Below are 22,816 nucleotides of genomic sequence, written 5' to 3' on the forward strand. Positions count from 1 at the left end.
TAATTAAACTTTAAAACCCATTTAGAAATTGCACCCCCATCTCCTTTTCTACTGACCTGACAATTTTAATTTCCAGTCTAGTGAGCCAACTGTTCGCCTTAAGTATTTCTGTCCAAACCCAGGGACTTATTTTTGGACCTTGAAGGCAACACTGCTTTCACTGATGGATGAGCAGCAGTGACTCAACCGTTTGCCCTCCTGCCCCCCCCCCCCCCCCCCCCCGGGTTGGCTCTCCAACACAGAAATGCTAACTTGCTCTTGAACTCCTTGTGTAAGTGCCAGCAGCCTGCTCCCTGTCCCTCTACTCTGCTTACACTCCCTAGGTGCCAGCTGCTGCTCTATCAACTTGTGCAAACTAACATGCACATCCAGATAAGAGCTAGGATGTGGTTATCTGCCCCACGTTCACAGGCCTGGGGGGGGAGGGTCGGCATGGTCTCTGGAGCGGGTCACTGTCATGGGTCGGGGCACGTTGAGCTGGCTCAGCAGCCCAAACTAAACGTGGACACTGCTTTTAGTCCAAGGGCCACCCACTAATAAAGGCTTCAGAAAAGGCATTGTGACCCAGGAAACAACACATTCATTAAATATTATAAATCAATGGTACAATTTCAATCAGGTCATTATGGTTCATTTCCCCTAACAACGGAGGTTGCCATGTTAGTAGTAACACTTTCTGTTGTCCATGCTTGCAGAAACCAATGTACGGACAAAATAATACGAGATAAGAAACTGTTCCAAGGTGTTTAAATTGCTTTATGTAGCTGTTGGAACCTTGAATGTTTTGAGAGCTGTGTTGGCTAGGAAATGTGCTGTCTTTAGTTTGGCAAGCAGCAATGATGGCCCTTGTAGGCTGTACGTCTTACATTAACTGAGAACGACTGTACATGGTTAAAACACATTTAATAGTTTTGGGGTTCATCTGGATCAGTGTTGCTTGAGCCTATGCAAGGACAAACACTGAACTCATGAATAGTTCTGTGTGCAACAAAAGTAACCAACGTCCTTTTTTTTTTTTTTTTTTTTTTCTTTTTATACATTTTTAAAAATAACACATGAATGCAATTTTTGAACCGGTGTTCATATTCATAACATTATCTATGTAATATATATATTTTTCACCATCTTGTGTGCTGGGTCACAGAACAGCAATTTATTTTGTGGGTGGCAATGGGACAATTTTAACCTGGGTTAGCTTTAGCTTAGCCACCATGTGGGCACATTCGGTGTGGACCAAAGTCTGAACCAGCAACTAAGCACTTAAGTGCCTTTACATTTGGTGGGATATGTTTTTTTTTGTGGGTGGGAGAAGAGAGAATTAGTTAAGAATAGTTGCTACTAGTTACTATGAAATTTGCGTTTGGTTGAATTCTATTTTTCGTTTATGGGTTGAGACACTCCCATTGAATTATGTATGTAGACTTTTTTTTGTGTTTTTTTTTTTTTTGGTGTCATGAAGTGTTTTTCTTAAGCCCAACCCCAAACCATACTTTGAAACTTAGCTGTCTAGTCATTCCAGTAATTATTTGTCATGTTCTGTCTGCATTTATTTTTTTTGCCCCCACCTCCCTCCCCTTCAATTTATCAAAACCAAAGCAACACCTGCAGCTAGTGCAATGACAAGCCATACATAACTGTCTGGCGTCAAATGACTTGTACACCCCACTCAATGGAAGCACTTTAGAGCCTTGTCTTACTCCATACCCAGCTAGTGGAGAGTGTACCTGTACATAAGCTATGGAGGAGACTGTATGTTGGCGGTGAGCTGGTTCTCAGGGAGGTTAAATGTGTTGAAGGGCTGTTTCAGACTTTTGAAGGCTGGGGTGTGAACTTTTTGAACCTTGGAACGTTTTTGTTTTTGAATTGTGCTCCCATCTTGGCCACCAGATTCCTATACTTGGTATTTGTCTCTCTCTCTGGTGTATATTAGAGAAGACTTCTCATCTGTCTCTGCCCTGAGACCATTTTTAATTTGTGAAAGCTTGTGTTTTGGAGCCGATGGTCTTAACCTTGGTTCTGATGAGTCACTTTTTTTCCACAGCATTACTTCATAATTCAGGTGGAGAGGAGCTGTCAGTCATTCCCACAAATGTTTACCACCATGCAAAGTGATAACTCAATTGAGCTTTGAGCCAGAACCAGCAGCTCAGTAGCTCTCCAGAACCAGGGTTGTAGACTCACTGATATTGAATTCGTGTAAATTCTGTGTCTGTGTCCCTTACCCTGCCTGAATGTGTTATGGTTATTGTGGTCTGTCTTTATCCTAACTGGGAATGTGTGCCTATTTATCAATTGTAAACAGAGATGAGTGTTCTGTATGCTCCCCCTAGATAACAATGGGTGTGACCAGGCTTGGCTACATGATATATCGCTGCCCATATTTGGGGTCGTATGTTTCATGGATGGTGCAAGTGATGTTTGTCCTATTTTTGCCCCTCTTGTCTGCTGTAATTCCATGTGATTTTGCGTTATGGTCCCCTCCATTGTCGATTGTCTGGATTTAGGGGGGGGGGGGGGGTGATTTTTCAAAGAGCAAGTCTTATCTTTTTGGAAAGTGATGATCCCTTTTTGAAGCTCTTTGCTATTTTTGCATTAAGAGTTGTGGAATTTTACAGCAGATGTTTTTTTGTGTGTGTATGAGGATGACTGTGGATGTGAGTTAAGTTAAAGATATGAAATTCTTGCACATTTTATTTTTTGAAATGGTTTAATGGCAAAGAGCTGTCAGCTTTCTGATTATGATGTTGATATCATTATACTATTTCATTTCAGCACTTTTACCTTTTAGTTTTCCTCTTGGATAGAAATGTACATCAGGAAAATGTGTTTGAAGAGGGAAAAACAACATTTAAATAAAGTATTGAATCCCAAATGTTGTCAGAGTAATGGTGTTGCTATTCTGTAAATTCTTACCATTTTTAAATGTGTTTTGTGTTTAGGTTTTAAAATGTTTGGTTGCACTTTGAGATGTGTGTCAGTGGGTACATTGTGTGCATGTTTTGTTGCCTTAGTTAAGCTAACTTGTTCCTCAACTTCATGTGTAGTAAAAAAATATATATTATTAGACTAAAGCAACTTGGTCTATAGCCTCTTTTCTCATTTCGATCACAATAAGGAAATGGTTACGAACACTCAGGTCTTATTCCTACGCCTGTAATTGCTGAACTAACTCATTTTGATGCGGTCTGTTCCATGTAATGGTTTTCTAATGGGCGGGACATTGTTTTCCCAACATGCTGCATTGGACCACTTGGAAGCATCAGGGCCTACCTAGAGTCCAATGGCTAACTATCCATCAGTATTCACTTCACTATTCTCTCAGAGCAGGTCAGCCAACAATCTGGATTCTGGTGAGATTTTGGTATTCTAGTGCTTTCATACCTTGAAGTGTGAACCTGATCAATCACAACTTTTTTTTTGTGTTTAAAGAACTGGGTAAAAAGTGTTCAAACTATCCATCCATACGTAATGCTGGAAACCTCAAGCGTAGACACTGAATCACACCCTGCTGCCATTAATAAAAAGGTTATTTATCTGCTGGGAATTACTCATTGTGTAACTTAAGTGATTCAGCGGTGTCCCCCGCACAATCTCTTAACCACTTTTTCCACCGCCGTCAATGGGTAGTCATTGCCGTTAACACAAGGCACTCGCACTGTCTTTCTGTATAATTTAAACTCTTCCTTTGACTTTATTGAATTGATTGCAGAACAGTCTCCCGTAAGTCATTCAAGTCTAGGTTGAAAACGAAAGGAGATCGGGAATCTGGCATTCGGGCTCCTAGACTTTTGCAGATTCAGTGCCTCTTTTTAATTCCCTGCTGGACACTTTAACTTCTTTTTTATAAAGATAATTTTAATGTATGATCTTAATTACACATTTTCTCCCACCTGCCTTTGCTTCTTTATTTTACAATGTGATGCGCTTTGTTACTTGTATTGAAAGCTCTATGCAAAATGTAATTTAGACGCCATATGCTGATGGCACTGACATCCCTGCCGTGCGATCTGAGCAATACCGAATAGACTTACTTAGCCTTTAAAGCCAAGTGGGGGACTGATTTTAAAATTTGTAAACTTTAAATAGCCTCTGTCACTAAATTCCAAAGCACACTTCTGTCAGACGTGGACCTTTCTGGGTGTAGATCGTGGCTTCTCACTCTCTCCTACAGCCAGGTTCTGTTATCTCGGGTCGTAAATTCTCCCCTTTTCATGCAGAGAGGGAGACCACAGTAAACAAGGGATTTCACTTGGCTCCTAAATCCCCATAATGGGAGTTTTAAACAATGTCCACCTTTTGAGAGTATAGAAAAGGTCCATGGACACTTAAGGGACAGTTCTGTTGAGTGTGTTTCATTTTGTGACCTCACGAAGGACAGGAAACACACAACTATATCTCAATCTGTACAATTCTCAATTATGGGGTTTGCATCTAATTCTTGTATAAAATTAATGAGTAAAGATATTTGTTAAATGATGTGATGTTAACCTTTAATTTTGAGAGAATTTTATTCCCTGTAAAGTTTAAATAGTCAGCGACCACGCCGCCATGAGTACAGACATGATCTGGTGTCATAGAACCACCTTTTCTATTGTTACGAATAAAAACCCCTTCTGAGGTAATCCTCTTCAGACCACGCATACCTCAGTGTAAGCTGAGGTGGCACAGATTTCAGTACCAAGACTAAGTAAACCTACAGCGGATGCTGTGATTGCGAATAGTTGAGTAACAAAACTATACCACGTGGAGCATTGGCTACACGGCTGGAAATGGTTAAACTCAGACTATCAATCCCTACAGAATATGAGCAAATCTTATATGAAGTACTAGTCTGCAGCTAGAAATGACGTAAACCGAGGACTAGAATACAGACACCTGCCGAAACATCTATTCTGAGAACATTTCTGAATGGTACTCTGAAGTATTCATTCTAACCACGAAAGACTTTGACCTTCAGGGAAACAGAAAGAGAGACTCGAACTGACTCTCCAGCAGAGAGAAAAGACATATGGGCAGAAATTTATTTATTTCAATTATTCCCAATTTGAGTGAGCGTTCGTGTGCAAAGGATTAGCATTTCCATGAATATAATTATCCACTGTGTTCCCGCTTCTCTCTGTCCACACCCCCTTCCCTTTGTCCACCAAAGCCGTCATATCGGTTTAGACCACTAGGGGATCTTCCCTATCATTGTTAGTAACCAATATCTACTGTTTGTTTGTTTATGCATTTCTGTGATTGTTTAGTTAGTAAATAACTGATTAAACCAATTGGTGTACAGATGATTTATAGGACAGGCTGGGTTTGTGCAGATAACCAACAATTTACAAATTTACGGTAAAGAATAATTCATTAATAGACTAATTGATCAGATATTAAAATATCTGAAGTTATATTCAGAAAAATTCTAACTTTGTAATCTGAAGGTTTTCCGTGGTGCCCCGACTTCCTAGTTAATTACATTTATATAATTAGTTTAATCACGTAATAATAATTACAGAGAATTGATTTGGTAAAATAAGTCTTCACCTTTTAATGAAGCCAAAGACATGACACTTCACTCTGTCAGTGTCCTCAGTATAACTGCATGCCTGTCATGCTCTAAAGGCTTCTGCGGCTACAGGATGGTAAAACTCTCGTTTCCTGTGGGCATCAGTGGCCACATAGAGGTAGGTGACAGGAGGGTGGGCACAATGCATCCCTCCCAGGTCCCTGTCCAGCCCAATAGACAATCACCATCCGAAACCCACACACAAAAACAGCCCAGCGTATGGCCAGGCCAAACAATGCTTGATTTCTGGAATACTGCAAATAGAAATATGCAGAGAGACAATGAAAATGCAACATGCAGCAGAATGCTTAGAGGGGGAGGAAAGGGGCGAGGGAGAGACCCCATCGGGACAAGGCCACAATGAACCCGACTGTCCTCTCTCGCACACACACACAGTTGTGGTAATATATCCTAAAAGATACAGAAGGGTTCCCCAACTGGTGGCCAGTGGGTGGTTATATTTGGCCCCCCCAAAATTTTCAGAGCAAAATATACATACTTTTTAATTTTTTTATATTAACATTTTATTGTTGAACATAAAAGACTGTAAAAACACCAGGAAATCAGTTTCAAATGATTTATAATAATAATTTTAGAAATCTGTCCCCAAGTATTCCCATAAAGATGTGATTGTATACAAATGTAAGCACATTTAGAAATGAATGTTTTAGTCAAATATCAGTGGGCTTCTGTGGTCAATTTGACTTTTTAAAATTATGTTCCGTCCCCCAGACCATCCGCTCAAGAAAATCGGCCTGCGGCTGAATCAAGTTGATGATCTCTACAATATCTCCTCTGCTCTACTTGGTTTGTATCTGAGGTCTCTGGGCCAAATGCCACTAATTAGCTCTGTGGTTGATTTAAGGTTGATGTAACTCACATGTACAACCCAAAAATGTGTTGATCAAGGTGATCTATAGCACCGATCACATCTGTTTTAAAGGGTGTGATGACATGACTGATTGTGTGTTTGTTGTGCTTGATACAGACTGGGACCACATGTTAGTGAACCCCCCACTCCTGGGCTTGTCCACGTAGTAGGCTCAAAGTCAGGAGAAGTTCAGAGAAGGGGAAAGAGTTTCTGGGTAACACAGCCTCAGCTCCACAAGCAGTGCTGGGGGCAATGTAATACCTAGTCAATTGTACAACTGAATGCATTCAACTGAAATGAGTTGTGTTCTCTATAGAGCAGTGTAAAACAGAGATCCACTCGGTGTGTTAGTGTGTGTAAAAGGGGGAAGAAATAAAGCGTGACACCTCTTATCGCAATGAGTCCTGGTCAGCATGACTGTACAACACTCTGAGGCATCCTCCTGACTCTGTAGGCCTCAGTCGTGGCCTGTGGAACTAACTTCTGAGAAATATAGCAGTTTGAGCAAACTGTCCCTCCCGTTCAGGAAATGGATAAGCTGCACAAACATCCCCCATTTCCCCCCAGCAACAGCCCTAAAGCAAGGAGTGCCATTGAGGCAGATACCAATGTGGTTGAAACGGAGAGAGCAAGACAGAGAGTGAGAGAATAGACTGGCCTGCATGCACTACTGCATGTTTCCGGCGGAGACATTTCTCAGAAGCACCTCTATATCACCATTTGACCCCCTCCCCTAACTTCCAGTTATGTGTGTGAACTTCCAGTTACAAAATTTTGAAATCAGTTTAGATACTTTTGAAAAACTAGATAGTACTTATTGGATTACTTTGAATTCCAGAAAAGATGCAAAAAATACATTGTCACCTTTTTGTGTTTTCTCAATGGAATTAAATTCATCATTGAAAAAAGGCGCAAGTTTAAGTTTGTTCCACCTGAGTGAGTCTGACCACAAGACAGAGACCACTGTGATAACACACCAAAAGCTTTTGATGGATACTTTTTGTCTTCCAATGCCACTTAAGGGGAAAGTAATCCAAAATAACAAAGTAATCATATTAAGTTACTGAGTTTGGGTAATCCAAAAGCTACATGAATAATTACAATTTTGGACAGGCTACTAGTAACTGTAATGGATTACATTTAGAAAGTAACCTACCCAACACTCAAACTCAGCATATGTCAGCTCAATCTGAAATTACTTAATGTCTATTGCCCAATCTGTAACACTTCAGCAATACAGGTTGAATAGAGCCCTAAAACCATAATAATTTGGGGAGACTGTATTAATAATGTAGGCATTAGCTGTGCAGCTCCCAGAGGCCAATTCTAGGAGACTCCAGGATTGACCCTTTTGACTCATAACATACTGTTATCATCTGCTGTTGCCTAGTCAGTTTATCCCTACCTATAGTGTATGTACATATCTACCTCAATTACGTCGTAACTCTGCACATCACCACATCACCTCGGTACTGGTACCAAGTGGTACCAAGTTATCGTTACTCATTGTGTATTTATTCCTCGTTATTATTTCCCTTTTTCTTCTCTGCATTGTTGGGAAGGGCCCGCCCCCCCCCCACTACAGCAGAAAATCTTTGATGAATGGATAGTTAGAGTAAAGGTGAACATTCGTCAGCGTTTGTCTCCAACATGAAACAGTGCAGATATTTCAGAGGAGTAATTCTTGGCTGCTCTAATAGACGGAAATGTGCAGTGGCGAGCCTTAGGCTACATGTTTTACAATCACATGCAGGGTCACTCGTAGGTCTTATGTGTTCTGTGTACTAAAGAAATGTGGTTTGATGGTGATCTGTTCAGACTATTCTCCTAAGCGTGTGTAACTGTAAGTAATTACTGATATGTATGTATGTATGTATATATATATGTGTGTGTAATCATCTGGAAGTCAGGTTTCTGTGGAGTCCGCATTTATTCCACATCAAAGGAAGAGATGTAAGGTGTATTGGACTCAAGCACATGGTGATCATTGACAACCTTGAAATCATCCACATAAGAGAGTGCCCATTGGGACTAAAGTCCTTTACTAATCAACAGCTACATAGAAAATTAAATGGGCAGCACTCCAAAGGATCCCTTCTTCATCCTCCAGTGTAAAAATTAGTGAAACTGAAAGCCAGAAACAGAACACACTTTCTGTGATCAGAAACTAAAAGAGCATGTCTCTCTTAATCGCTGTTAGTGTAGCAGTGTTGACCCTTCTGCCTGACCTCTCTCTCACCCATTCCTCTGTGGAGAGCAGAGCGAAAGGTGGCCAGGTGTGTGTATGTTGCTTTGTCCACCACACCATTGTACCCAAGTAATCCCTCCTTCACAACAGGAAGTCTGTGAATGATGGATTTACCCCGCTTTTCATCCCATCCCTCGCTCCTTCCAGCTTTGTCTCTGTCCAGAGTTTTAATCCGGCTTTGATTAATAAATGGATAACAAAAAAAAGACCAGATAAAGGTGATGGATGGAGGGTTAGGGACAGGGCAGGTGGAGGGAAAGGGGCACGGGAGCAGAGGAAAGGGAGAAAAGAGGGAAATAGAGTAGCGCGGACAGGTTTTAGTCAATGAGACCACTTCACAGCTTCCTGGAAGAGATTGCTCTTTTCTGTGGAAGGCAAGTGTAATGGGAAAAAAGGATTCCGTGTCAAACACCTGCTGTTTGTCCCTCCACTGCTTATCTGTTGTTTTCTCCTGTCCTTACAGTAATGTTGGGCCATGGCACAGATGCTTCCACAACGGTTTGATAGAAGCCATTTTAAAATCAAATGTTCAACGTGGACTTGAATCATTACAATTCATACATTAGAGTACAGTATGATTATACATGTACATATTGTCAAACTGGATCAGACTAAACAAAAATCCTACACTGAAAAAACAATCATGGCAACGTCTTTTGAATGTTCCTTGTTGTGATTAATGTGATTTGTTAGTGAGCTTACAAGTTAGGGTGAGATAAGGAACTGGTAATAAAAGTTCACAAAAACAATGTATAAGTGTATTTCTCGAAAGCGCACACATCCTCACAATATTGGTAAGCAGCAGATACAATTTCAAACAGCACAAGGTCAGACTAAATCAGAATGGTACAACTGTTTATTTTCATGTCTTTAACTCAAAATGAAAAACTCTACATCATTAACATGACACAGAATGTATTGGGATGCAGCTCAAATCTCTGATTACATATTCTCTCTAATAGCCCAATAAAACAACACTAACTACAGCTGATACTTACATGTCTCAGGAAAGCTTGTGCGTTAATTGACAGTAGAGCAAGGCTGGCATACAGTGAAAAAAATCACAATGTAATAGAGGTAACAAAGGAGAATCAAGTTAAACATACTTATGAAGTAACTGACTCCATGGTAAAGTTCAACATACTTATGAAGAAACTGACTCCATGGTAAAGTTCAACATACTTATGAAGTAACTGACTCCATGGTAAAGTTCAACATACTTATGAAGAAACTGACTCCATGGTAAAGTTAAACATACTTATGAAGAAACTGACTCCATGGTAAAGTTAAACATACTTATGAAGAAACTGACTCCATGGTAAAGTTAAATACTTATAAGTAACTGACTATGAAGAAACTGACTGACCCATGGTAAAGTTAAACATACTTATGAAGAAACTGACTCCATGGTAAAGTTAAACATACTTATGAAGTAACTGACTCCATGGTAAAGTTAAACATACTTATGAAGTAACTGACTCCATGGTAAAGTTAAACATACTTATGAAGTAACTGACTCCATGGTAAAGTTAAACATACTTATGAAGTAACTGGGCGGCAGGGTAGCCTAGTGCTTAGAGCGTTGGACTAGTAACCGAAAGGTTGTAAGTTCAAATCCCCGAGCTGACAAGGTACAAATCTGTCGTTCTACCCCTGAACAGGCAGTTAACCCACTGTTCCTAGGCCATCATTGAAAATAAGAATTTGTTCTTAGCTGAATTGCCTAGTAAAATAAAGGTAAATAAAATAAAACTGACCGCATGCGGAACACAATCATTAGTTCATTTGGTATTCAGAAATCCAAAATTACGCATTGATGTCACTAGGAGATTTGTGCAAAATAAATTCTGGATACAAGATGTATAAAGTTAGGATGCTGCACTATTATTGCATTCCTAACATCTAGCGTGTAACTTTAACTGTGATAATGGGCATTGGAAGATGCAGCATCCCATGGTATAAATTCAATGTAAAGAAAAATAGGAACCGTTTGGTTCTTCATTAAAAAAACATTCTTACACACAGTACCGCACTAAGTACACTCCAGAAACAAACTATCTGCCTGTGTTTTCAAGAGAAAAAAAAGAATGCTAGTATTTATTATTTTAACAAACGCTCTTAATCCGTTCAACAATTAACTTCTATGGCATTTAATGAATGTTCTCTGACAGAAGCAGTAGAAGTGTGTTGATGGTTTCATTGTTTCAAGTGACACACACACACACACACACACACACACACACACACACACACACACACACACACACACACACACACACACACACACACACACACACACACACACACACACACACACACACACACACACACACACACACACACACACAAAGAAAAAAAAAACGACCATTCGGTGAAGTTTTGCAAAAATAAAAAATGTGAAACATAACATGAGCGATGTCACTCTCACACAGGAGGGCAGGTTTTTAAGATAGGCCAGCGGAGTGTCCTGGGATAGGTTGGTGAGTTCACACAGGCTCCGTCACAGAGAGATATATCCTTCTATCCGTCTGTCATCTGATTGCATCACACTGCTAATAAAAACATCATCTTAGGTTCATCAGTATCCAGGCTCTTCAGTGTCAGCGTCCGGTATACTGTCCTTGTGAGGTCCCAGACAACGCCCACTGAGGCCCTGGGTGGCTTATAGTCTGGTCAGAGAGCTAAACCACAGGGGTCCTGCTGGTCAGAACATGGAAGTGGAGCCAGTCATGTGACTGTAGATGTAGTTATGCTGCGTTCATAACCAAGTATGAAAGTGTTAATTACCAGTTGGATGCACTCACATGCTTTGAACTCTTAAAGTCTTATTAATGAATATATTCTTTCTACAGCTTATCAGTGTACACCCAATATGTACACCCAAGATGCTTATTATGCATTATGGTTGAACCAAAAGATTCCATGTAACAAACATTAAATTGGAAACAATTAAATGTATACAGTACCAGTCAAGAATTTGGACACACCTACTCATTCAAGGGTTTTTCTAAATTTCTACTATTTTCTACATTGTTGAATAATAGTGAAGACAAACTATGAAATAACACATGTAATCATGTAGTAACCAAAGAGTGTTATATATGCTAAATATATGCTATTTTAGATTCCTCAAAAGTAGCCACCCATTGCCTTGATGACAGCTTTGCACACTTTTGGCATTCTTTCAACCAGCTTCACCTGGAATGCTTTTCCAACAGTCTTGAAGGAGTTCCCATATATGCTGAGCACTTGTTGGCTGCTTTTCCTAAACTCTGCAATCCAACTCATCCCAAACCATCTCAATTGGGTTGAGGTCAGGTGATTGTGGAGGCCAGGTCATCTGATGCAGCACACAATCACTCTCCTTCTTGGTCAAATAGCCCTTACACAGCCTGGAGGTGTGTTGAGTCATTGTCCTGTTGAAAAACAAATGATAGTCCCACGAAGTGCAAACCAGATAAAATGGCATCATCACTGCAGAATGCTGTGGTAGCCATGTTGGTTAAGTGTGCCTTGAATTCTGAATAAATCACAGACAGTGTCACCAGCAAAGCACTATCACACCTCCTCCTCCTCCATGCTTCACGGTGGAAAATACACATTGCGACTGCACTTGAAGAAACTTTCAAAGTTCTTGAAATGTTCCGCATTGACTGACCTTCATGTCTTAAAGTAATGATGGACTGTCGTTTCTCTTTGCTTATTTGAGCTGTTCTTGCCATATGGACTTTTTTTCTCCAAATAGGGCTATCTTCTGTATACCAACTCTACTGTACCTTGTCATAACACAACTAATTGGCTCAAATGCATTAACTTTTAACAAGGCACACCTGTTCATTGAAATGCATTCCAGGGGACTACCTCATGAACCTGTTTGAGAGAATGCCAAGAGTTTGCAAAGCTGTCATCAAGGCAAAAGGTTGCTACTTTGAAGAATCAAGTATATTTTGATTTAACACTTTTCTTGGTTACTACATGATTCCATGTGTTATTTCATAGTTTTGATGTCTCTATTATTCTACAATGTAGAAAAGTTTTATTTGATTTTTTAAACTAACCTAGAACGAGTGTGTCCAAACTTCTGTTACTGTGAAATTAATTTAAACAATGTATGTTGATACTAATATTATGTAGAATATCTAATTATGTTGCCATATGATAATAACCTAATATATTCATGCTGTAAACTATAGTCTTAACAGTGTCACTCAATTCATTCTAATCAACCTAATAACACTGACACACCCCTCACTGTTGTCATTGGTTGCACCGTTTGTCCAAATAAAGGGTAATGTCATGAATGCTTGAACCAGGTCAAGGCGGCACAGGGATGCCAAAACATTGGTTTACCCAATAAATTACTGGGAGTTCATAGTGTGCAACTCTATTTTTTATAGCCGACCAGCTGCCTCAACCATAAATTAAAAGTACAGCTATTATGCTTGTAAACAAATGAGTGTTCACAAACCATATTAATATATATTGCTTTGTTGTTGCATTTATCTGCTGAAAATTACATGGCTGGAGCGCAGGGGTGATAGACAAGGTTCCCACTAGTAATTACCAGTTGGAGGGGCATTCAAGTGGATTTTTCCCAGTCGTATGTGGTAGAAACCTCCTTCTCACTTGGATATTAATGCAGAATGAGTCTCAGGGTGTTTCTCAATATGCATACTACCGTGCTCCACACTCTCACTCTCATTGAGTACGTTCTTATGAGGACGAGAGTGTGGAGAATGCATAACACATCACATCTGAGAAGCACTCGCACTCCCCCTACTGTATTACCTCCCCAGTCACTGAACCTTCTTCCAGCCACAATGGCAACAAGACAAAACAAGATATTCACAAAGCAACATTTTACTTTATAATTATCAGCTAGTTTTGAGAATCGTAAATGTAGCTAACCAGATACTTCATTAACAGGCAAAAATGACCTAAAGCTAATATTTTGCAATATGTCAATTATTTGTAGCTATCTGGCTGACTAACATTGGTAGCTAGCCAGTTAGCCCTATTAGCCTGACTTATGTGCTTGTTATCTACGGTCCGTAGGCAGTTAAACATGCCAAAATGAACACAGCATGTATTTATTAACATATAATGATAAAGTATTGTAGTCAGGAAACATTTGAGATGTGAATAGGCAACATGTCAGAGTGTATTTACTCTGCTTCAGCTAAAATAATGGCCACCAATGATTTCAGGAAATTCTCCATCATTTCTAACGTTGTTGCATCATATTTCCTTAATACTTTCCATTGAAGCAAGCATCAATGCATACTTCAAAATATGTCCAAAACGGAGTGTGCATTCAAGAAGTGCCTTCGGTGCTGTTTCGCATACTTTGATTTGGACTCATACTTCAACCCTCCCGTGCGCCTATTTGCGTGGAATATGGAAGTATGCATTTTGAGAAACACCCTCAGAGTCCTTGGCTTTTCTCTCTCTCTGCTGGAGTTCTGATTGGTTCACACCTAAAACACACACGGACAAATACATACAGGTCGTGTCATTACAATGAGGCTATAAACATTGCTTGACATTTTACTATCAGGTTACACACTGCACTGTGTGTATATATAGTAGTAGTCGGCGGAGAGCATTTTTACTGCGAAAAAGATGTTACCAAAAAAGGCAATGAAAGCAGAAGTGAAAATCAAATGAAAGATATTAAAGAGTGATTGTATAATTCTCTCGTTCATTTGTAGGCCTGGTTTGCCTCGGAGTTGAGTTTGAGTTGAGTAGAGCACACAAACCTGAGTGTATATACAGTTGAAGTCGGAAGTTCACAGACCCCTTAGCCAAATACATTTAAACTCAGTTTGTCACAATTCCTGTCATTTAATCCTAGTAAAAATTCCCTGTCTTAGGTCAGTTAGAGATGAGATGTTGCTTCAATATATTCACATAATTTTCCTACATCATGATGCCATCTATTTTGTTAAGGGCACCAGTCCCTCCTGCAGCAAAGCACCCCCACAACATGATGCTGCCACCCCCGTGCTTCACGGTTGGGATGGTGTTCTTTGGTTTACAAGCCTCCCCGTTTTTTCTCCAAATATAATGATGGCCAACAGTTCTATTATCTTTGTTTCATCAGACCAGAGGAAATTTATCCAAAAAGTACGATCTTTGTCCCCATGTGCATTTGCAAACCGAGTCTTGCTTTTATATGGCGGTTTTGGAGCAGTGGCTTCTTCCTTGCTGAGAGGCCTTCAGGTTATGTCGATGTAGGACTCGTTTTACTGTGGATATAGATACTTTGTACCCGTTTCCTCCAGCATCTTCACAAGGTCCTTTGCTGTTGTTCTGGGATTGATTTGCACTATTCGCACCAAAGTACATTCATCTCTAGAAGACAGAACGCATCTACTTCCTGAGTGGTATGACAGCTGCGTGGTTCCATGGTGTTTATACATGCATACTATTGTTTGTACAGATGAACATGGTACCTTCAGGCATTTGGAAATTGCTCCCAAGGAGGAACCAGACTTGGTTCTTGGCTGGTCTTGGCTGATTTCCCAATGATGTCACGCAGAGGCACTGAGTTTGAAGGTAGGCCTTGAAATACATCCACAGGTACACCTCCAATTGACTCAAATTATGTCACTTAGCCTATCAGAAGCTTCTAAAGCCATGACATCATTTTCTGGAATTTTCCAAGCTGTTTAAAAAGGCACAGTCAACTTAGTGTATGTAAACTTCTGACCCACTGGAATTGTAATACAGTAATTTGTAAGTGAAACAATCTGTAAACAATTATTGTAAAAAATGACTTGTGTCATGCACAAAGTAGATGTCCTAACCGACTTGCCAAAACTATAGTGTGTTAACAATACATTTTTGGAGTGGTTGAAAAATGAGTTTTAATGACTCCAACCTAAGTGTAGGTAAACTTCCGACTTCAACTGTACACAAACTGGCATATTTCAACTAAATGTCTCTGGATAGGAATGCCTACTGAGTAGACAACCCTGAAGTCATTAAAATGGCAGTGTTTGCTGGTACATTATTGTAATGTACTGAGTTGCATCTACAACAGTGGACATCTCACTATTCTAGAATTTTCCAACATAGAAAGTGGTAAGCAGGCCTGTGTACAGTAATACTCATTACTTCCTCTGGGCAGTTCAATTCCCTGTGTCGACTATTTCCTCATGAGGTAATTTCTCTCTGTTCACAGCCTTGTGGCTAAACCCTCATGGTACCAACGCTTGGTCTGAAAATTGAAAGATCATTTAAACTAAACTAATGTTCTGCAGGGAAAGCTACCACTCTGCAGGGAAACCTAACGGGCTAGGGCTAACACCGGCCACTCTGCAGGGAAAGCTAACGGGCTAGGGCTAACACCGGCCGCTCTGCAGGGAAAGCTGAAGGGTTAGGGCTAACACCTGCCTCTCTGCAGTCCAGCTGTTGATGCACTCATAGGCCAGGATAGTGAGGGGAGAGACTGAGGTAGTTACCATAGTTAGCATGAAAAGCTAAAAGTGCAACACTTTGCAACATCAACTAATCTACATACAGATAGATCCATAATGGAGCCTCCACTTCAAAGAAATTCCCTTCCCTACCCAATCTAACCAAACACAGGCAAGGCAAAACAAGGACAAGAAGAGATATCAGCACAGTGGTGTATTACTGCAGATATAGACCACATACACACTTTCAGTGGGCATTGCGCATACTCCCTTCTTCATCCACACTGATACGCATCCAAGTAGTCTAGCGGAAGTGCAGTGTATTCAGAATCGTTGACTTTTCCCACGTTACAGCCTTATTCTAAAATTGATACAATTATTTAAAATGAATTTACAGAAATACCTTATTTACATAAGTTTCAGACACTTTGCTATGGTGCATCCTGTTTCCATCGATCATCCTTGAGATGTTTCTACAGCTGATTGGAGTCTACCTGTGGTCAATTAAATTGATTGGACATGATTTGGAAAGACACACACACACACACACACACACGTCTATTTAAGGCCCCACAGTTGACAATGCATATCAGAGCAAAAACAAAGCCATGAGGTCAAAGGAATTGTGCGTAGAGCTCCAAGACAGGTTTGTGTTGAGACAGATCTGGGGAAGGGTACAAAAACATTTCTGCAGCACTGAAGGTCCCCAGTGGCCTCAATCATTCTTTTTATTTTTGTTAGATTTATTTTTTCCACAAACAAATAAAAAAATAAAACATTGTACAGCATAAAACATTGAGCATGACATCAATACAAATCCTCCAACATAGCACAGTCAAATAGTGTCTCACAAGTTACAATACAGAACTGAATGGGTTCACAAGTAATCACCTCCCAGTCTTAGAAACATTACAAATAAAATGCATCCAGCTTCTAGAATTGTCATTTCTATCAGTGATACTAGCAACCATTTGTTCATTAGATGCAACCTCCAACATTGATTGGAGGCATGACCCTTCCAAATTCTCAGGATTACTCTAGCTGCTGTAACGATACCAACAGTGATCAGTGCAAATTCCTAATTTATTACCTAATGTAACTCCGTTCTATTGCCCAAGAGACAGTCCTCCAGATATTTCAAAACATCTTTCCAGAAAGGTATAACTAATGTTCATTCCCATATTGCGTGTTGCATATCCCAGTGTCTTTTTGACATTTCCAACACAGAGAATTGTTGGTCAGCCCCATCTTACGAAGCCCTGTTGGGGTCTAATAAAACCTATGTAGTATCCTATATTACATTTCCCCCTGGCTTCCCTTATGTTCCTCCCTGAGCTGGACAAGATCTTCAAACAGTTATCATCCTCTATTTCACACTTAGGTCAATTTGATATATTGTTCTGAGGTGTTTACAGTCTTTACTCTGCAGATGACGAAATATTGAGTAGAAAATGGCTGCTTTATGTTTGGGTAATTCCAAATACTCAGCTATTGTGTTCTTTCCTGGATTTCATTGATAACCGGTTAACAAACATTCTCTCAATTGTAAATATTTCCAGAAATGTCCCTCGTCTCCAACATCCTATTTTCGTACCAAATCGGAGTAAGACATTAAAACATCTTCATTGTACAGATCACCTATAGTATGAATTCCTTTCATTAGCCACTGTTTCCAGTACACAGCCTTCGTCCCAATCCGTAGCCTAGGATTGTGCCACAATGATGAGGATCCTTGTTTTAGATGTGAAATTCCACATCTTGTGTACTATTCCTACACTTCTGAGTGTAACAAAATTGAGTTGGGAGAGGTCCATTTAAACTCCCATGTAAGACTATGTGAGAGTATCTACAGAAGTGAAAGGATAACTTTATTGTTATCTATTGTTATACAATCCAAGCCAGCATCCCTTTGCCCCAAAGCTTTGCCAAAATATCCATTTCAAATGATAAATTGTACAATGTAACATCTGGTAAAGCCAAGCCTCCAACATCCCTTGGTGAGCACATTTTCTTCATATTAATCCTGTGTTTTTCCCGATCCCACAAAGTATTTAGTTCATTTGTCATGTTGTTCAGTCTGAAATATTCATAGGTAACATTGCATAGATATAATACAATTGTGGGACCACAACCACTAATCACATTGATCTTTCCCCAAAGTTACCTTTTACCATTTTTCTAAATTGGTCTTAATCTTTAATCGTAGTGGCTCAAAATGTGTCTCTTCACTTGGTCCAAATTTAAGCTCAACTTAATGCCCAAATATTTAATCCCAGTAGGAACCCATTTGAAATTAAATAGGGTAACGGTTCCATAGAAACATATGGCATTAATTGGCATTGCTTCTGACTAATTGCAAGATGGCGCTAACAGAAATGGTCGCCTCGCTTCGAGTCCTTAGGAAACTATACAGCATTTAGTTTTTTTAATGTATTATTTCTCACATTGTTACCCCAGGAAATATTAAGTCTTATTACTACATACAGACAAACTGAGCAACAGCACCTCTTCAACCTCAGGAGGCTGAAGAAATGTGACTTGTCACCCAAAACTCTCAAACTTTTACAGATGCACAATTGAGAACATCCTGTCGGGCTGTATCACAGCCTGGTACTGCAACTACATCGCCCTCAACCGCAAGGCTCTCCAGAGGGTGTTGCGGTCTGCACAACGCATCACCGGGGGCAAACTACCTGTCCTCAAATGACACCTACAGCACCCGATGTCACAAGAAGGCCAAAAAGATCATCAAGGACAACCACCCAAGCCAATGCCTGTTCACACCGCTACCATCCAGAAGGAGAGTTCAGTACAGGTGCATCAAAGCTGGGAACAAGGGACTGAAAAACAGCTATCATGACCATCAGACTGTTAAACAGCCATCACTAAATCAGAGAGGCTGGTCCCTACATTGAGACCCAATTTAATAAATGGATCACTAATCACTTTAAACAATGCCACTTTAATGATGTTTACATATCTTATCTTACTCATAGCCTATGTATATACACTGTATTTTATACCATCTATTGCACTTGCGTATGCCGCTCGGCCATCGCTCATCCATATATTTCTATGTACATATTCACCCCTTTAGAATTGTGTCTTTTATTAGGTAGTTGTTGGGAAATTGTTAGATATTACTGCACTGTTGGAACTAGAAGCACAAGCATTTCGCTACACTCGCATTAACCTCTGCTAACTATGTGTATGTGGTCGATAAAACTGTATTTGATTTATTCCAATTGATTTTGTAGCCTGCCATACTAGAATATGATTCAATACAAGTAATCATGGTACAGACTGAAGAGGATCAGAGTCCAGCAGTAGAATATCATCTGCATACATAAGCAGCTTGAATTATTTTCCTCCTCAATGTACACCCCTTATTTCTGGATCTGTTCTTATCATTGTCGCAAGGGCTCTAAAACTATGGTGAACAGGAGAGGGGAGAGCGAGCAACACTGCCTTGTGCCTCTAGAAAGACAAAAAAAAGGAGACCTAATTCCATTTGTAATGATGCTTTAGGATTAGAATAGAGGACCCTATCCATTTACAAGTCAGGCCAGAACCACGTTTTTCTAGGATTCTTAAGAGAAAAGCCCACTCTACCCTATCAAATGCCTTCAGAATCTAAGGAGAAAGCAGTGATAAGAACTATATTTGATTGGTTTAACTAAATGAGATGTAAGAGCCTCATATCAGTTTTTTTTTAAACCTTTATTTTACTAGGCAAGTCAGTTAAGAACAAATTCTTATTTTCAATGACGGCCTAGGAACAGTGGGTTAACTGCCTGTTCAGGGGCAGAACGACAGATTTGTACCTTGTCAGCTCAGGGATTTGAACTTGCAAACTTTCGGTTACTAGTCCAACGCTCTAACCACTAGGCTACCCTGCCGCCCAGTTGAAGTCTGGTTCTTAATAAATCCTACTTGGTCACTATGTATAATATTAGGTAGTGCCTTCTAAGCGTATTGCTAGGGTCTTCGTAAAAATCTTACTATCCACATTGAGGCTGATCGCTCTAAAATTCCCAGGTTCTGTAGTATCTCTATCCTTTTTAGGAATCAGCCATATCAAAGCCTCATTAAAGGTGTCCGGAAGGGAGTCATTTTTAAATGCCTCCTGGGAAAACCACTGTCAACAGGTTTAATAATGTATATTGAATTTTTATAATATTCTATAGGAAGGCTGTCCAGACCCAGGGATTTCCCTGCTTTCATAGATAAAATGGCAGCTCTAACATCCTCTTCTGTTATAGTACAGTCCATGTCCTCTTACCTAGATTATCAGATAGCCAGGTATTCTGTACTCATATCTATAGGGCTCGCTGAAAAGGAGGATGTGTATAAATTAGTGATGCACCGATATTACTTTTTTGGCAGATACAGATATCCAATTATTTTCTTGTCAAAAAAAAAGATATTTAACATTTTAGAAGCCTTTTAAGCATTCATTACAGTTAAATAGTTGAAACCCACACATGGATGCAGCGGTCTAAGGCACTGCATCTCAGTGCAAGAGTCACTGGTTCGAATCCAGGCTGTATCACATCCGGCCATGATTGGGAGGGCGATGATTGGCCCAGTGTCATCTGGGGTAGTCTTACATTGTAAATAAGAATTTGTTCTTACATGACTTGCCATGTTAAATAAAAGGTTGCACACAAAAACAAAACATTTTATTTTGTTGGCATTTACATACACTACCGTTCAAAGGTTTGGAATCACTTAGAAATTACCTTTTTTTTAAAGGCAACTTTTTTGTCCATTAAAATACAGTGTAGACATTGTTAATGTTGTAAATGACTATTGTAGCTGAAAACGGCTGATTTTTTTGTGTGTAAGATCTACATAGGCGTACAGAAGCCCATTATCACCAACCATCACTCCTGTATTCCAATGGCACGTTGTGTTAGCTAATCCACGTTTATCATTTACAAAAAAGGCTAAATAATCATTAGAAAACCCTTTTGCAATTATGTTAGCACAGCTGAAAACTGTTGTTCTGATTTAAAAAGGCAATAAAACTGGCCTTCTTTAGACTAGTTGAGTATCGGGAGCATCAGCATTTGTGGGTTTGATTACAGGCTCAAAATGGCCAGAAACAAACGACTTTTCTTCTGAAACTCGTCAATCTATTCTTGTTCTGAGAAATGAAGGCTATTCCATGCGAGAAATTAACAAGAAACTGAAGATCTCATACAACGCTGTGTACTACTCCCTTCACAGAACAGCGCAAATTGTCTCTAACCAGAATAGAAAGACCCCGGTGCACAACTGAGCAAGAGGACAAGTACATTAGAGTGTCTAGTTTGAGAAACAGTGGCCTCACAAGTCCTCAACTGGCAGCTTCATTAAATAGTACCCGCAAAACACCAGTCAACGTCAACATTGAAGAGGCGACTCCGGGATGTTGGCCTTCTAGGGCAGACTGGCAAATAAAAAAGATGGGCACAACAAACACTGGAAAGAGATATGGCTTTTCCTTTGCAACTCTGCAGTTTCTGTTTTCAGGCTGGTTGTATTGGTGCTGGCTACAGTTAAAGTTGGAAGTTCACACACTTAGGTTGGAGTCATTAAAACTCGTTTTTTTAACCACTCCGCAAATGTCTTGTTAACAAACTATAGTTTTGGCAAGTGGGTTAGGACATCTACTGTGTGCATGACAAGTAATTAATCCAACAATTGTTTACAGACATTATTTCAGAAGTTTACAAACACGAAATTGACTTTGCCTTTAAACAGCTTGGATAATTCCAGAAAATAATGTCATAGCTTTAGAAGCTTCTGATAGGCTAATTGACATCAATTGAGTCAATTGGGGGTGTACCTGTGGATGTATTTCAAAGCCTACCCTCAAAATCAGTGCCTCTTTGCTTATCATAGAAAATTAGAAACCAGCCAAGACCTCAGAAAGAAAATTGTAGACCACCACAAGTCTGGTTCATCCTTGGGAGCAATTTCCAAATGACTGAAGGTACAATGTTCATCTGTACAAACAATAGTACGAAAGTATAAACACCATGGGACCACACAGCTGTCATACCGCTCAGGAAGGAGACGCATTCTGTCTCTTAGAGATAAATGTCCTTTGGATGCGAAAAGTGCAAATCAATCCCAGAACAACAGCAACACAAAGACCTTGTGAAGATGCTGGAGGAAACGGGTACAAAAGTATCTATATCCACAGTAAAACGAGTCCTATATCAACATAACCTGAAAGGCCACTCAGCAAGGAAGAGGCAACTGCTCAAAAACCACCATAAAAAGCCAGACTACGGTTTGGAACTGCACATGGGGACAAAGATTGTACTTTTTGGGGAAATGTCCTCTGGTCTGATGATACAAAAACAGAACTGTTTGGCCATAATAACCATTGTAATGTTTGGAGGAAAAAGGGGGAGGCTTGCAAGCAGAAGAACACCATCCCAACCGTGAAGCAAGGGGGTAGCAGCATCATGTTGTGGGGGTGCTTTGCTGCAGGAGGGACTGGTGCACTTCACAAAATAGATGGCATCATGAGGATGGAAAATGATGTGGATATATTGAAGCAACGTTTCAAGACATCAGTCAGGAAGTTAAAGCTTGGTCGCAAATGGGTCTTCCAAATGGACAATGACCCCAAGCAGACTTCCAAAGTTGTGGCAAAATGGCTTAAAGGCCTCCCGGGTGGCGCAGTGGTTAAGGGCGCTGTACTGCAACGCCATCTGTGCCATCAGAGA

At 40.0% G+C, this 22,816-nt stretch overlaps 1 protein-coding gene across 1 annotated transcript in view; it reads right to left on the reverse strand.

Moving 5' to 3' along the window:
• Positions 1–13,744: 13,744 nt before the first annotated feature.
• LOC124046016 (ganglioside-induced differentiation-associated protein 2-like) overlaps positions 13,745–22,816 on the reverse strand; it is a 33,111-nt gene continuing 24,039 nt past the window's right edge. The window contains exon 14 of the mRNA XM_046365953.1: positions 13,745–14,147. Within this exon, the coding sequence (XP_046221909.1) occupies positions 14,142–14,147 (6 nt within the window). The 3' untranslated portion in view covers positions 13,745–14,141. The remainder of the gene's footprint in view (positions 14,148–22,816) is intronic.

This window comes from Oncorhynchus gorbuscha, linkage group LG01 (assembly GCF_021184085.1).
Source record: "Oncorhynchus gorbuscha isolate QuinsamMale2020 ecotype Even-year linkage group LG01, OgorEven_v1.0, whole genome shotgun sequence".
NCBI lineage: Eukaryota > Metazoa > Chordata > Actinopteri > Salmoniformes > Salmonidae > Oncorhynchus > Oncorhynchus gorbuscha.